Here is a 14,953-nt window from a genome sequence, read left to right as displayed (position 1 = left end):
TTATTAAATGCCTATATTTCTAGGGAACTGCATTCTTAAATGTCTATACTTCTAGGGTATTGCATTCTCAAATGCTTATACTTCTAGGGAACTGCATTCTTAAACGCCTATATTTCTAGGGAACTGCATTCTTAAATGCCTATAATTCTAGGGAACTGCATTCTTAAATGCATATACTTCTTCTAGGGAACTGATTCTTAAATGCCTATAATTCTAGGGAACTGCATTCTTAAATGCCTATATTTCTAGGGAACTGCATTCTTAAATGCCTATACTTCTAGGGAACTGCATTCTTAAATGCCTATACTTCTAGGGAACTGCATTCTTAAATATCCGCGAATTATTTTTGTTTTGTTTTACGATGTACACAAAGAGAACATGTTCACAATTAATTTAGGAGATGGGCGCGAAGCGCCCTCTAAGGCTAGTTAACAATATTTACCTGCAGAATTTGAGAATTTTTAAAGATTGTGACTTTGTATAAACGAATGTTAATCCTCGGATTTGTATCATAATAATCTCTATATTTTTATTTAGGGAAGTGTAACCTCAGAATATTGTCGAAAGTTTATCTATTCTCCGATCTGCCGTGGAACTACTTCAAAGAAATCAGATGGGTGAGCAAACTTTCAGCATTTCTAGCAATCATTTTGCAAGCAATGATATCTGCAGCTCACGGCTTAATTACCAATGATTATGGAAAGTGATAGACGACTTTAAAACCGTTAGAGAAAGGACATAGTTTATACAACCATAAATCTTCGAAACCTGACCTGTGCATAGATTAAAGATGATTCTAGAGTCGTCGCTCAATTTCCATGTTTTTTAAACACCCAGTAAATAATGTTTATTTAGTGAAGTGCCAATCAATGAAGGTTCTGAGGATATGATGAATTTGACAAATCTGTATTCTCTGCCACATATTGGGGAAGATCAACGCCATCTGCTTGAACGATATGTTCAAATCACGCGTCTGATGCGAATGCTGAAAGATCAAAATTCGACCAAAAAATCTTTTTCTCGAATTCTTCGATTTTAGATAAATTGGATCCTTAATATTAGAGGGACCAGCAAAGAGGCAAACCAGTAATTTTAAATTTATCAAATGACCGCTTAGTTAAATTTTTATCCTCCGGAATTCATGGCTAAATTAAAAGTTGTTACTATTTCAAGTTTTGTGGATTTTATATCCGCAAAATCTTAATTAAGAGGCTGAAATTCTGTATTTATAAATTTAAGATATTGTAAACTACAACATAAACCCTTAAAATATATTATGCTCAGAATTATGGCGATAGTCAATTCCTATGTAAATAAAACAATTCTATAAGAACAATTTCATTTATGAAACTTTTTAATTGGAGGTCGTCTTCTTCAGCTAATTGGCACTGCAAGTTTTGACCTTTGTCTTTTTCTTAGTTCTGTGATTTCGCAGTACACAAGCCAAATGCTTCCAATGATTACGGAGATTGGAGGTCGTCTTTGTTTGCTATCGGGCACTGTAAGTTTGACCTATATATACTGTTTTTCTTAAATCTGTTTTTTCACAATAAACAAGCAATATATGCTTCCAATATTTACGGCATCAATAGTCATTTCTACTGTCAAATTTATTGCTATAAACAATCTCTTTTGAGATACTTTTTTATTGGAGGTCGTCTTCTTAAGCTAACTGGCACTGCAATTTTTGACTCAATGGGACTGTAAAGGAAAAATGAAAGGATGTATAGGCTGAAACCTAGGTATCTTAGGAGTTGATCGAGACCCATGAGAGTTATATCTTGATGTTCTTGCCTCGAGTAATTGATAACAAAACTGTGTCAAATTTATACAGAAGTCGGTATACACCAAATTTTGTATAAAACTAGTAGGTTTAAACAATGATATTCAGCAAATACGCAACCAATAATCAAATTTGTAACCAATTTACAACTTTAAAAAATATACTTCAATTTTAAACTTGAATCATAACATTTATGAATTTAGTCTATTTTTGAAGATTTTGTGTTTTCATCTAAAGGAACCTTGAATATCCCTGAATACAGATGTCTGCGCCTGCTGACTGGTCGTGTACAGAACTTGTACACTATAGAACCTGCTGTGGAAAATATCGCATATTATAGGTTTCAATTGATCTGCTTTGAACTGAATATTTCCTTTCTTGTGTAAGAATTTTGACCCCCCGTAATTCCTGAAGTGTATTGTGTTCGTGTACTGATGTAAAAGTCCATATAGAAAAATAAATCATGTCATGCCACAAGAAAGTTAAACTGCCTTTTTAAATAAGAAATACTAAAGAAGAAGTCTGTTTTTCAACGGCAGAAGTACAGTGTCTTTATTGCACCTTTTAATTGTGGCTTTATCTGCGAGCATCTTCTCTTTGTACAGTAATAAAAAAAAAGTTCGCGGATTTCATAATATCTTTTCACGCATTTTCAAAATTTTTACCATTCATAAACCTTCCCTGGAGTCACGTGAGGCCCCACACAAAATTTAGGCCCGATTGGTTCAGCAGTTTTGACGTTTATTGTGCACAAACAGACAGACATGACAAGTTAAATTTATGTATAGAAAGCCAGGTAAAAACCTCCTGACGAAATGATAAGGATGAGATTTAAATTTGTTTTCAGCATAAATAAACTTTTATTTAAAACAATATTTTCTAAACACACATATTACATTTACTATATTATATATTTTAGTATATTCTATTTTATGATATCGTATCTACAGTGGTAACCAGCAAAAAGTGGAATATTTGTCGTCTTTGTTCTTAGTTTGAATCAAGAAATAGTATTGTTAATTGTAGCAAATTACCCAAATTCATTTCTTTTTGCTGTTTTCTGGTTCTCACTGTACATCAAATCATATTGCTCTTTTGTCAGATTATAGTATTAAAACCAGCGGGGGCTCTCTCCCAGTCGATAATGTTTGGTCACAAAACTGAAATAAAAAACTGTCAAGAAATCAAGTTTTGCAAGGCATAAAAACACTCATCGTGCAACTTTCTAAAGTTTTGGTGGAGTGACCCTTCATGCAAGGATGGCAATGTCAGATTCACAACGGTACCTTAAAAAAGCTTTATCAAGTATGAATTAGATATCCATGTTTATAATTTTAAATACGGATTGTTTTCAATTGAGGTTTCTATGCAAAAGTGGCTTGCGCGTTTCTGTAGGAAAACATATAAAATTATTAGAACGAAACACTTGTAAACCTATAAAAAATTCAGAGTGTCTAAAAAACTTGGAATAATGATTTTCCGACTCGTTTGAAATCGGATTTTTCAAGATTGAGACCATTTTAAAAATCTTCGTACGATTTCCGATTAAATGACCCCAAGTTTAGGGTTGTCGGTCTAAAAATAACAATATAGGCTCCTTAGCTAGGGCTGGGCGTACTTCCTGGGGAACGACCGTTATTTCGCGAGAACGAACAGAATTATCAAGAACGATCCCATCGTTCCAAAAGAGAACGAACACACAGAACGGGTTCTTAAAAACATTGGAGCGATTATCAAAAGAACGAATGTGGAACAAACTGAAATTGCTTGAAAAAAATTCAATAAATCAGGAACGTTCAGTGGCATACGAAGGGGGATAAGTGCACGGTTCCCCCTGGGAGGGGGGACTTATTTAGTATTACATCTAGAGATTTGTTGAAAAAAACTCGGATTCTTGATTTTGGAGGCAGTACTTTTAAAGCTTTTCATTATATTATTTCAAAAATCATTTTGTGAATTTCTTTTTTCATTTCTTCAAAGTTCACAAACCTACAAAGCAGTTTTATTAATGTAGAATCAATTGAGAGGTTTAATGTGACTGCAGATATATTTCAATTCTGATTCACAACAATACCCTTTAAAGCTTTGTCTGATCAAGTATTGCATTGAATATCCATTTTTCCCATTTTGAAAACTGAATATTTTCATCTGTGGTTTATCTACAAAAGTGACTCATGCATTTCTTGCTTCAGAAACGATGGAGAAATAAAGGTTTCAAAGGTACATCGGACATGCCACTCTATTAATGGAGGGTCACTTGAAATTGCGCATGTATTCCGTTAAAGTATAATTACATCATATGAAAAAAATACGTAAAAATCTAACTTTTGCCCTTAACCCTATTCCTGCTGGGGGGGGGGGTCAATTTCACCCCCCCCTCGGAGTTTTTTTTATATAACTCAAAAAGTATTGGTCTGAGGCTGTTGAAATTTTCTGACTTTTCCTACATACCTCTCTTTAGGCCTAAAACCGGGCTTTAATACTAACTGCCTGAGTCCTCAGGCACACTGCCTAAATGACTGTTTTTTCCTGTAACAAACTAAATCTTTGTTTTGACCCACTTCCACTTGTCGGATTTTGATAAAGTTTAGCTTTTTGGAAAGCCTTTGACATAAGGAAACGAATTGCACAAGTTTTGCAAAAAAATTGCAATTTTTTTGCAAACAACCTGTCAAAGGAAATTTGCACATTTTTAGTTTTTCTTGATTAAAAATCAGGTTATTTAAAATTTTGCAAAATTTTTTGCATATTTGAAATGGCATGGTCAAGAGCTTTTCAAAAATGTATAATTCATCATTTTTTGGACAAATTTTTTTTGCAAACATTTTTACTTTATAACTGGATTTTGCGATAAAAAATTCAATTTTTGCAAATTTGCAAATTTTTTAGCAGATTTCTAGAAGTAGAGCACAAGAGCTTTCCAGTGATGTATTATTTGTCATATTTGGACATCAAACTTGACCCCCCCCCCAGCATATCCTGGTTTTCAAGTACCCCAGCAGAGATAGGGTTAACGAAAGAAGTTTCATTAAAAAGCTTTAATCAATACTCCCTTCAGTGTAAATATATAATTGATATCATTATTTATGTATTAAATCCATACAAATATAGATATTTTTTAAGAAACATTTCCATATCTATTTTTCACCCCTTGAAGCTTACACCACAATATTATGAGAAACTTTTCTTGACTAAAAGAACACAAAGAACAAAACGGAACGGGATGGACCGTTCTTTGAATAAGAACACCAAGAACGAAACGGACCAGAACATGGATGGAACGATTGGGAAAAAAACGACCGAGAATGGAACGATCTAGCTGGAGGCCCTCGTTCTAGAACGGAACGGAACGATTTCAACATAGTTGGAACGTACCCAGCCCGACCTACCCAAAGCGCCATTTACTTTACAAACTTAAGGTCAAAATCAGGAGAGAAATAACTGCCCTGGACCCTGTTGTCTCCATTATTATTGAAGTTAGAAGGGCTCAAAAATGTCTTGCTGTTAATGATGGAAATTTTGAATAAGATTGTAATAAACTGTAAACTAAATTATATACACTGTTAACTAAATTGTATAAACTGTAAACTAAATTGTATAAACTGTAAACTAAATTGTATGAACTGTAAAGTAAATTGTATAAACTGTAAAGTAAATTGTATAAACTGTAAACTAAATTGTATAAACTGTAAACTAAATTGTATAAACTGTAAACTAAATTGTATGAACTGTAAAGTAAATTGTATAAACTGTAAACTAAATTGTATAAACTGTAAACTAAATTGTATAAACTGTAAATTAACATTGAAGACAAAAGATTATCTTTTACTTTTTCCTAGATCGTGCATTCAATCAAACAAACAGACAAAATGTATATTTATCTATATATATAATGTTGTTATCTCCGATGGGTGTCTGTGTGTGTGTTTGTCAGATTATAACTCAAGAACCCCATTGATATATTTGTCTAAATTTGATTATGGAACTCGGGAGAGCCACAGGAATTTTTGTAGCTTGGTTTTGAGATTCTAAAATGATTGGATCGATTTTTATCGGGGGGAAAGCTAAAATTGTAATTTAAGACCAAGTAATTATGAGTAATCTGGGCAGCGCTGGGTTCTCAAGCTAGTAACATATATTTTACCTTTTGTTAAAATCACGAAGAATTCTTTCTAGAAAATTCTACATCCTCCTCGACTCCTCTTCTTCATTCTCTGCCAGACCTTCATTGCCATCCTCAGGTTCAGGTATATATTCTTTCCAGTCCTCCTTACCACCTTGATCCTCATTACCATCATTCTCTTCATGATCCTCTGTGTTATCATCCTCCTCATGATCCTCCATATTATCACCCTCTTCATGATCCTCCGTGTTATCATCCACTCCGTGATCCTCCTTGTTATCATTTTCTTCCTCCTTCTGGAAAAACCCCTCCTCGTGGTCAGTGGCAAAGTTGGAGTTAATTTCTTCTAGATCTCTGGAACCTATGTTGTTCAAATCATCCAGGGGTTCTTCGTAATCCACCAAGAGCGGTGTTTGATTCGATTTTATCGAGTTTTCAGCCAACCAACTTGTTAACAGTTTATCAATCTAAATATTCATCAAAGTTATTTTAAAAAAAAATATATTAACACGTCATGGACACTGAAGAGACTGTAGGAGTAATTTCAAGCGCTCCACCATTTGTAGAGTGCCATGTCCGATTCTCAACAATATCCTTTAACACTATGACTGATCAAGAATGACTGACTTATTGCTCTACAAAAAACGCTTGTAATTGTTGAACACTTTCTTTGCCAAACTGTTTTATATATGTACACTGTACACTGTACAGTGTTAATATTTACTGTCACAGAAAATAAACATTTACATTCAAATTTAAAAAAAAACCGCTTTGGACATAATATATTCGGGATTTTCAAGATATACATTTAACATTAGCTGTGTTGAGTAGCGGCTAGCGTAAACTCTCATTACGGCAATTCAAATACTGTTTGAGAAATAAACACGCAAAGTTCTTTCTGGCCTCGATGGTCAGTCAAAGGTTCATAGGGTACCGTTGTTAATCAGGCATTGCCAACTTAGCATGGAGGGTTAAAATTTCGCTTAAAGTCTCCTTAGATGTTGTAAATGATAGTTTCTGAAGAATTCTATAGTTTCTGAAGAATTCTCTAGGTTCTGAAGAATTCTCTAGGTTCTGAAGAATTCTCTAGGTTCTGAAGAATTCTCTAGGTTCTGAAGAATTCTCTAGATTCTGAAGAATTCTCTAGTTTCAGAAAAATTCACTTGTTTCTGAAGAATTCTCTAGGTTCTGAAGAATTCTCTAGTTTCTGAAGAATTCTCTAGGTTCTGAAGAATTCTCTAGTTTCTGAAGAATTCTCTAGGTTCTGAAGAATTCTCTAGTTTCTGAAGAATTCTCTAGTTTCTAAGGAATTCTCTAGGTGCTGAAGAACTCTCTAGGGTCTGAAGAATTCTCTAGTTTCTGACCTCATTAAAGTTTCTTAAATCTTCTCTTTCGCAGACGACAAATCCTAACCTCGAGGTTATTCTGAGTGGTGTAAACTTTTGATTGAACTGAAAAAAATATATAAAATATATTTTATCTAGTTTGGGAACCCAGCCTGGACCATGGGATTCATAGTTAGTCCCACCAATTACAGGGTGTCCCACACGAAACATGACAGTTGGTGAATAGTTTAAAATGTCTTCTGCCATAATTTTTTAAGTTGTTTGATACAAAAGAGAATAATAGAAAACTATTATGTGGCAAAAGTAAAATTGATTTCAAAGTAAAGTATATTTGAGTAAAAGATTTTTTAACGAAATAAACGGCAAAAAAAATTAAATATCTAATACAGTACACAGAAGAAGACATTCAGAAATATTCACCAACTGTCATGTTTCGTGGGACACCCTGTACCAGCGCTTTATCGTAAATTACGATTTTAGCTATTTTTCACGCTAAAAGTAAACCCACTCAACTTAGAATCGCATAACCAAGCTTCAAACCTTTTCCGTGGCTCTCTCTAGTTCCCAATCAAGGCAAATCGGTAAAGGGGTTCATGAGTTATGATCGGACAAACAAACAGACGAACAGAAATTACAACTTTATATATATACTAGGTTGGGAACCCAGCGCTGCCCAGGTAACTGAAATTTACTTCCACCGTTTACCCGCACGATTTTACCGGGAAACAAAATTTTCGCTATTAAAGTAAATCCATTCAAGTCAGAATCTCGAAATCAAGCTAAGAACATTCCCATGGGTCTCTCAAGTTCCCCCAATCAAAATTTGAGGCAAATCGATGGAGGAGTTCCTGAGTTATGATCGGAAAAGCAAACAGACAGACAGACAGACAGACAGACAAACAGAGATTAAAACTTTAGAAGATACGCTCAAGCTACAAAGGTTGAAACAATTGATAGAAATAGTTCTGCAAAGACTTAGTTTAACATTTACTGCAGAAACTTTTGAGTAGTAGGAATTAAACATATATAGTCATTTCAATCCTGACTTCTTATTATTAGATGAATCATCAATTGAACCTTCACTTAATACGCAAAACTTTACATTTATTGACAATTTAATCCACCGATCCCGGGAAACGGATTATTGCTTCATAAAAATAAAGCTAAAAAGTAAATGTTTAGAAGTATTTATGGAACAATTTAAAAGGACTGTAAGCGTAAATACAAGGCACGTTTCGTGCAAAGATGTCAATTGTCCGATTTACATTATACATCAGTATCATTTACATTATACATCGGTATCATTAAAAGGTTTGTCTGATCAAATATAAATTAGATAAAAAAAAATATAATTTCAAAAACTAAATATTGTTAGTGAACACTTTTAAACCCAGAAAAACTATAATATCTTCCACGTTATTTATCAGATAGAGTTTAAAAGGGCACCGCTGATTGAAGGGTCAATAGAAATTTAGAAATTACGCTTACAGTCCCTTTAAACAATAATTGTGTAGAAGGAATTTATTGCATTACCTGGTAAGGGTGTACAATGTAATCCCTCGGGTCCCACCATGCTTTCCGAGCAGAATCATCTATATGTACAGATTCAATCTCTTCTGTCGGAGGTGGCGCCTAAAATATATGAAGATTCAATCTCTTCTGTCGGAGGTGGCCCCTAAAAGATATGAGGATTCAATCTCTTCTGTCGGAGGTGGCGCCTAAAATATATGAAGATTCAATATATCTTCTGTCGGAGGTGGCGCCTAAATATATGAAGATTCAATCTCTTCTGTCGGAGGTGGCGCCTAAAATATATGAAGATTCAATATCTCTTCTGTCGGAGGTGGAGCTGTGGCATCTAAATATATAAAGATTCAATCTGTTTTGTTAGAGGTGGCGCCTAAATTTATAAAGATTCAATAAAAGTTGGTGCCTAAGAAAGTACAGATTCTATCTCTTTAGTTAAAGGTGGCGCCTAAATATGTAAAGATATAATCTAGTTGGCAGTAGTGCATAAATAAGGGCAAAATTCAATTTATTCTTGAGTGGTAATATATAAAAATTCAATCTCCTCCATTGAAGGTGGCGCCTATTCATGTGAAGATGCAATTTATTCTGTTGGAGGTGGCGCCTAAATATGTACAGATTCAGTCTCTTCCGTAGGAGCTGTGGCGTCTAAATATGTAAAGATTCAATCTCTTTTGTTGGAGGTAGTGCCTAGATATGTGCAAATTTAATCTTTTCTTTAGTGGAAACAAATGGATGTCTTACTAAAAAAAACAATTAACTTACAATGTAAGCTCTAGGGGGTTATGATGATGTTCATGTTACCTTGTTGTGGATTTTTGAACCCTGCGCCCCATATCTAACCTAAGACATGGTTTATTTTATAAATTTTCAAAAATTCCAATCTTAATTTTATTTTACCTTTATAGTATTAATCAAAGCGGATCTTTTACTTCTCTTCCCATAGCGGGACATTGCATTGAAGGGCAATAACAATAACTTTGATGCCTCAGCTGTGTGTCTTACACCATTTTTTTTGGTAAAGAAGTAAGGGTCGAGAAAGTAAGTGAACTTCTTTGGTTTGATAGATGGGTCTACAGGATATGAATATCTTTTATTGTTTCCTAGCGATTCATGACGTCTATATCTGTCAACCTTCAGAACTGTTTCTGCAGATTCGATTTCTGGTAAGATGGTTGAAAACCCTCTTTTTTCCTCATCTTTCGGTTGAATAAATGCAAATCCTCGTTTTTCCTCATCTTTCGGTTGAATAAATGAAAATCCTCGTTTTTCCTCATCTTTCGGTTGAATAAATGAAAATCCTCGTTTTTCCTCATCTTTGGGTTGCATAAATGAAAATCCGCGTTTTTCCTCATTTTTGGGTTGAATAAATGAAAATCCGCGTTTTTCCTCATCTTTTGGTTGAATTAATGAAAGTCCGCGTTTTTCCTCATCTTTGGGTTGCATAAATGAAAATCCGCGTTTTTCCTCATCTTTGGGTTGCATAAATGAAAATCCGCGTTTCTTCTCATTTTTGGGTTGCATAAATGAAAATCCGCGTTTTTTCTCATCTTTAGGTTGCATAAATGAAAATCCGCGTTTTTCCTCATCTTTGGGTTGCATAAATGAAAATCCGCGTTTTCCCTCATCTTTGGGTTGCATAAATGAAAATCCGCGTTTCTTCTCATCTTTGGGTTGCATAAATGAAAATCCGCGTTTCTTCTCATCTTTAGGTTGCATAAATGAAAATCCGCGTTTTTCCTCATCTCTCGGTTGAATAAACGAAAATGCTCGTTTTTTCTCATCTTTGGGTGGAATAAATGAAAATCCTCGTTTTTCCTCATATTTGGGCTGCATATAAGAAAATCCCCTTTTTTCCATATATTGCGGTTGCATATAAGAAAATCCTCTTTTTTCCTTATACTGTGGTTGCATAAAGGAAAATCCTCTTTTTTCTTCATATTGGGGTTGCATATAAGAAAATCCTCTTTTTTCCATATATTGCGGTTGCATATAAGAAAATCCTCTTTTTTCCTTATACTGTGGTTGCATATAAGAAAATCCTCTTTTTTCCTTATACTGTAGCTGCATATCAGAAAAACCTCTTTTCTCTGTAACCTTAATCAAAACTATGAATACACTATTTTAAATATACTTACTCATCCTAGCACCAGTCAACTAATAGTATGCCACATTCTCACAAGTGCCAAACAGAGTAGCACTAACCTTCTAAGAGAGTTCAGATCTGATAGACTCTGCTAAGAATGTGCACGCCTCTCATATGACTGGTGCTTCGTATGCTAAGTATGTTTTTTTAAAACAGTGTAACAGAATTACTTTAAAGTTTATAAATACAGGTTGTTAATAAAGAGGGGGCCATTTCTACAAGATCTTTCAGAAAATTTTGGAACAATGACCTCTGTTTTGACCTATACATAAACAGAAAATAGTGGAGATTGCCACTTTCTTTGCTCCATATCACTTCACTGTGATTTAAAGGTTGCAAGCTCTAGAGCAAAAATCTTTTAGAATTCTGCCAATTTCTTTGGCGTTGCGACACTTCAAAGTTAACCCTGCCATAAAAACTGATGAGACTTTTTATAAGCAGGCTGAATCTATGCGATGTATAACTCAACTATTTCCGTTTAATTAGACACGTTTTCATATTCTTAGCAACAATTGTCATGTGTTAATGTAAACACCGATATTTGACCTCCAGTTTGACCTCTTCTTTATTATGGCCTCGAAATAGTCAAGATCTAAGGAGACTATCAAATCAAAAGTTTTTGGTGATTTATTGCATTTCATCTAAAGAATCCTACTTTTTAATGCATTTTCAAACACTCTTTTAACTCTTAGTACATACAATGAAAATCTTGGGTCTCCAATGGAATCTTCAGGTCTCCAACAAAAATTTGGGGTCTCCGATGAAAATCTTGGAAATTTTCTTGATTTAGTTTAAATTTCTCCTGATTTCAATCAATCTGTTCTTGAGTTAAACGACGTTTTTAGGATCATCTGAGGTCAACCCCAAAAGGGGTCTCAGAATGGAATGCCAAAAAACCAAAGCAACTAGTTTTATTAGATCTTAATTCTTTATAGGCCATTATGGTAAGTAGGTCAAACTGGAGGTCAGATATATGGTAGGTAGGTCAAACTGGAGGTCAGATATATGGTAGGTAGTCAAACTGGAGGTCAGATATATGGTAGGTACTAGGTAGGTCAAACTGGAGGTCGTATATATGGTAGGTAAGTCAAACTGGAGGTTAGATATATGGTAGTTAGGTCAAACTGGAGGTCGTATATATGGTAGGTAGGTCAAACTGGAGGTCGTATATATGGTAGGTAGGTCAAACTGGAGGTCAGATATATGGTAGGTACTAGGTAGGTCAAACTGGAGGTGGTGTATATGGTAGGTAAGTCAAACTTGAGGTTAGATATATGGTAGTTAGGTCAAACTGGAGGTCGTATATATGGTAGGTAGGTCAAACTGGAGGTTGTATATATGGTAGGTAAGTCAAACTGGATGTCGTATATACCACCATGCAATAATTTTGCAAACCCAAATCGGCCCTGGTATAAGCACGACGACATTTAATCTATGCTGCTAGATTTTTTATAATAAGAGGCTAAAATGTCTGACCTACCGTTGTAAGATCTATTAAATATTTCGACAATTGTTCATGCTTCTACATGTTTGCTTCCAAAAGTAGTAATTAGAATAAAGATTACATAACAAGGACTACCAACAATATAAAGGAGATCAATTGGATTACAATGTATTTGCATAAAATTATGACATAAACAATTTAAATGCAAATAGTAAAACATTTTAATCTTTAAATAAAACAAAAAAACTGGAAAGCAAAACTCAATTAAAACATGTCAATATGAACAAAAGTTAAAATAACGATAGTTCCGATGACGTTAATTCAAGTGACTAAGCACCAAAATAAATAACTTGTGGATATACCCCTTAAGTGCAGATTTTCAAAAAGGAACAATTATGAAATATATAAATAAGAGTTCACTTGTACATAGTTTACAGTTACACATCGTCCAAATCATACTTTTTCATTTTTAGGTTAAATAAATGTATACTGTACAATTTAAAAAATTAAGTAATAATATGAATGTCGTCTTCTATAAACCAGTGCTGATTTTCGGGGTTTACACTAAATATTCAGTCAATTTTAGCATTTTTACTGTGCAATTCATTTTAAGTTATAGTTGAGAAAAATACAGATAAGGGGGGTTATAGAACTCACGTTTAATATGAAAAATTAATATTTCCTTTACTTGGAAAGTACTTTTACTATCTATTTATTCACTTTCATCTTAAAAACTGCTGCCGTCTTCAATTCAAGATCTCATTCTTTTCAGTTGGTTTAAAGGGACTGTAAAGAAAAACTGAAACGGGGTATAGGCTGAAACCTAATCACTTTAGCTCTTGATTGAAACCCATAAAAGTTCTATCTGATTTTCCTGTCTCGAGAAATTGATATAAAACTGTGTCAAATTTACTCGAAAATTCATATGTATCCAAATAGTAGGTTTAAACAGATCATATATAGCAGATACACAACGAATCTGAAAACAAAGATATCCCAGAGGAAGCTATTCCTCACTTTGGTTTCCTCCAATTATAATTTTATATTTTTTTTCATATTTAATAGATATAATTGATAATATTATTATAAGACCGTATTACGTCACCAGAACTCCCACCAATGATAGTGCAGTATAGTGGTCACGTGTCTCTGTCTGTATCTTTAAATGATCATCAAGGTGTATTAATGTGAATAGGACAGGAATATACAGATAGATATTTAAAATAAAACCTGCAAAAGTAATAATACTTACATGTTAATATCTCCCACTTTACTTCCATGCAACTGCTAATCAAACTAGAATAAAAAATCAACATACTCATTCATATTTCGCCAGTCAATAAATCTAGTCTGTGTTAATCTATCTATACGTTGTTTCTGAACGCATTTAGTGGCCATCTTTTGTCCCTTCTTGGTTTTATTTTTTTTTCGTTGCTACCCTGGCCAGTGACCATGTCTAGTGTTGTATCTCGTTTTGATCGTTTAGTGTTAAAAAAAAATCCAAGATTTAAAAACTGTTATTTTAAAGTTTGCTTTTATTAAGCACCATTTTCGGAGAGTTTTATTTGCATCTATATTCTTTCATTGATATAATTTGACAAAGGAAACCAAATGGTTGGAATAAAAAATGTTAAAAACTTATTTTGTTTTCTTATACCATGCCAAAACTAGAAAGTGAAAATAAAGAAATGTATGTATCTTATATCTAGTATAGTTGATATGCATGCCAAAACTAGAAAGTGAAAATAAAGATGATGATACCCAGCAGTACAGTACAGATGATACCCAGCAGTACAGTACAGCCAATAAGCCTGATTAATAATTACACATAAGCTGCTAAAACACATTTTAATACTTATAGGCCTTCACAGCTAGCTGCTCATTTCTTGTATCAAAATCGATTAGATTGATTAAAATAAATTTACAAAATTAGCAATTCTTCCGTCGGCTTTATTTCTACAGCAGATTATCCTTCCAAATTCATCATCTAAAAAGTTTTGAAGAAAATCAAAATTTGTCCTTTCACTTACAGCTTTAATGTTGATTGCTTGTAGTCAAAATTAAGAATTTTGCCCATAAGGTCATATCGCCGCTTTCGCACCGTACAAACCACACACCTCTGACCCTTTAGTACAAGTAAATTAAACCTAAAGTCTGACCACGTCAACCTTGTTGCACCGGCTATTCCTATTGAGTGTCTGCTTTATTTACCCAATGTCTGGGCGATACAGTACAAATTGGGACTGGAAAGGTTGACCCGGCTCGGAAATTCAAATGTACTACGGCTGCCCGTGAAACAATAGTTTGGGCACAGGAACTGACTGCTGGTCTCTAACTTCTAAACCTTATATCTTTGCAACAAGATTGTAGGTTTTTGATGGTTCAAGGAGTATCGGATTATTAAATTGTCTGAATCCTCTAAAAGGATCTTTAATCGATCGTAATTTCAAATGACCTTTTGTTTACAAAGCAGCGGGACGAATTAAAAACGTTACCCTAAAAAGCACGTTGTCTGATCAAGATTGATTGATATATTATGTTTATCACTTTGAACATTTATTATTTTCAATTGTGGTTTCTTTTC

General features: G+C 34.0%; 1 protein-coding gene across 3 annotated transcripts; it reads right to left on the bottom strand.

Moving 5' to 3' along the window:
• Positions 1 to 2,669: 2,669 nt before the first annotated feature.
• LOC111709906 (uncharacterized) lies at positions 2,670 to 10,876 on the bottom strand. 3 transcript variants are annotated; one of them, XM_023483844.1, is made up of 6 exons: positions 9,680 to 10,876; positions 9,584 to 9,622; positions 8,786 to 8,884; positions 7,271 to 7,357; positions 5,928 to 6,373; positions 2,670 to 2,943 (listed from the first exon to the last, which is right to left on the bottom strand). In XM_023483844.1, exons 1-5 carry the CDS (start codon positions 10,847 to 10,849, stop codon positions 5,966 to 5,968), a joined length of 1,803 nt encoding a protein of 600 aa, XP_023339612.1. In that variant the 5' UTR covers positions 10,850 to 10,876; the 3' UTR covers positions 2,670 to 2,943; positions 5,928 to 5,965. The 3 variants fall into 3 exon arrangements, with proteins under 3 accessions (XP_023339612.1, XP_023339614.1, XP_023339613.1); XM_023483845.1 differs by lacking the exon at positions 2,670 to 2,943 and adding an exon at positions 2,964 to 3,069; XM_023483846.1 differs by lacking the exon at positions 7,271 to 7,357.
• Positions 10,877 to 14,953: the final 4,077 nt, after the last annotated feature.

Source organism: Eurytemora carolleeae, unplaced genomic scaffold, assembly GCF_000591075.1.
Source record: "Eurytemora carolleeae unplaced genomic scaffold, Eaff_2.0 scaffold1011, whole genome shotgun sequence".
Lineage (NCBI taxonomy): Eukaryota > Metazoa > Arthropoda > Copepoda > Calanoida > Temoridae > Eurytemora > Eurytemora carolleeae.
This window is presented reverse-complemented; position numbering and strand designations above follow the sequence as displayed.

Coding starts and splice junctions, on each gene's coding strand:
- LOC111709906 (XM_023483844.1), bottom strand. CDS start 10,849: ATGCAGCTACAGTATAAGGAAAAAAGAGGATTTTCTTATATGCAACCA. Junction 9,623..9,679: donor CTTTGATTAATACTATAAAG/GTAAAATAAAAT, acceptor ACCATGTCTTAG/GTTAGATATGGGGCGCAGGG. Junction 8,885..9,583: donor GTTCAAAAATCCACAACAAG/GTAACATGAACA, acceptor CATATATTTTAG/GCGCCACCTCCGACAGAAGA.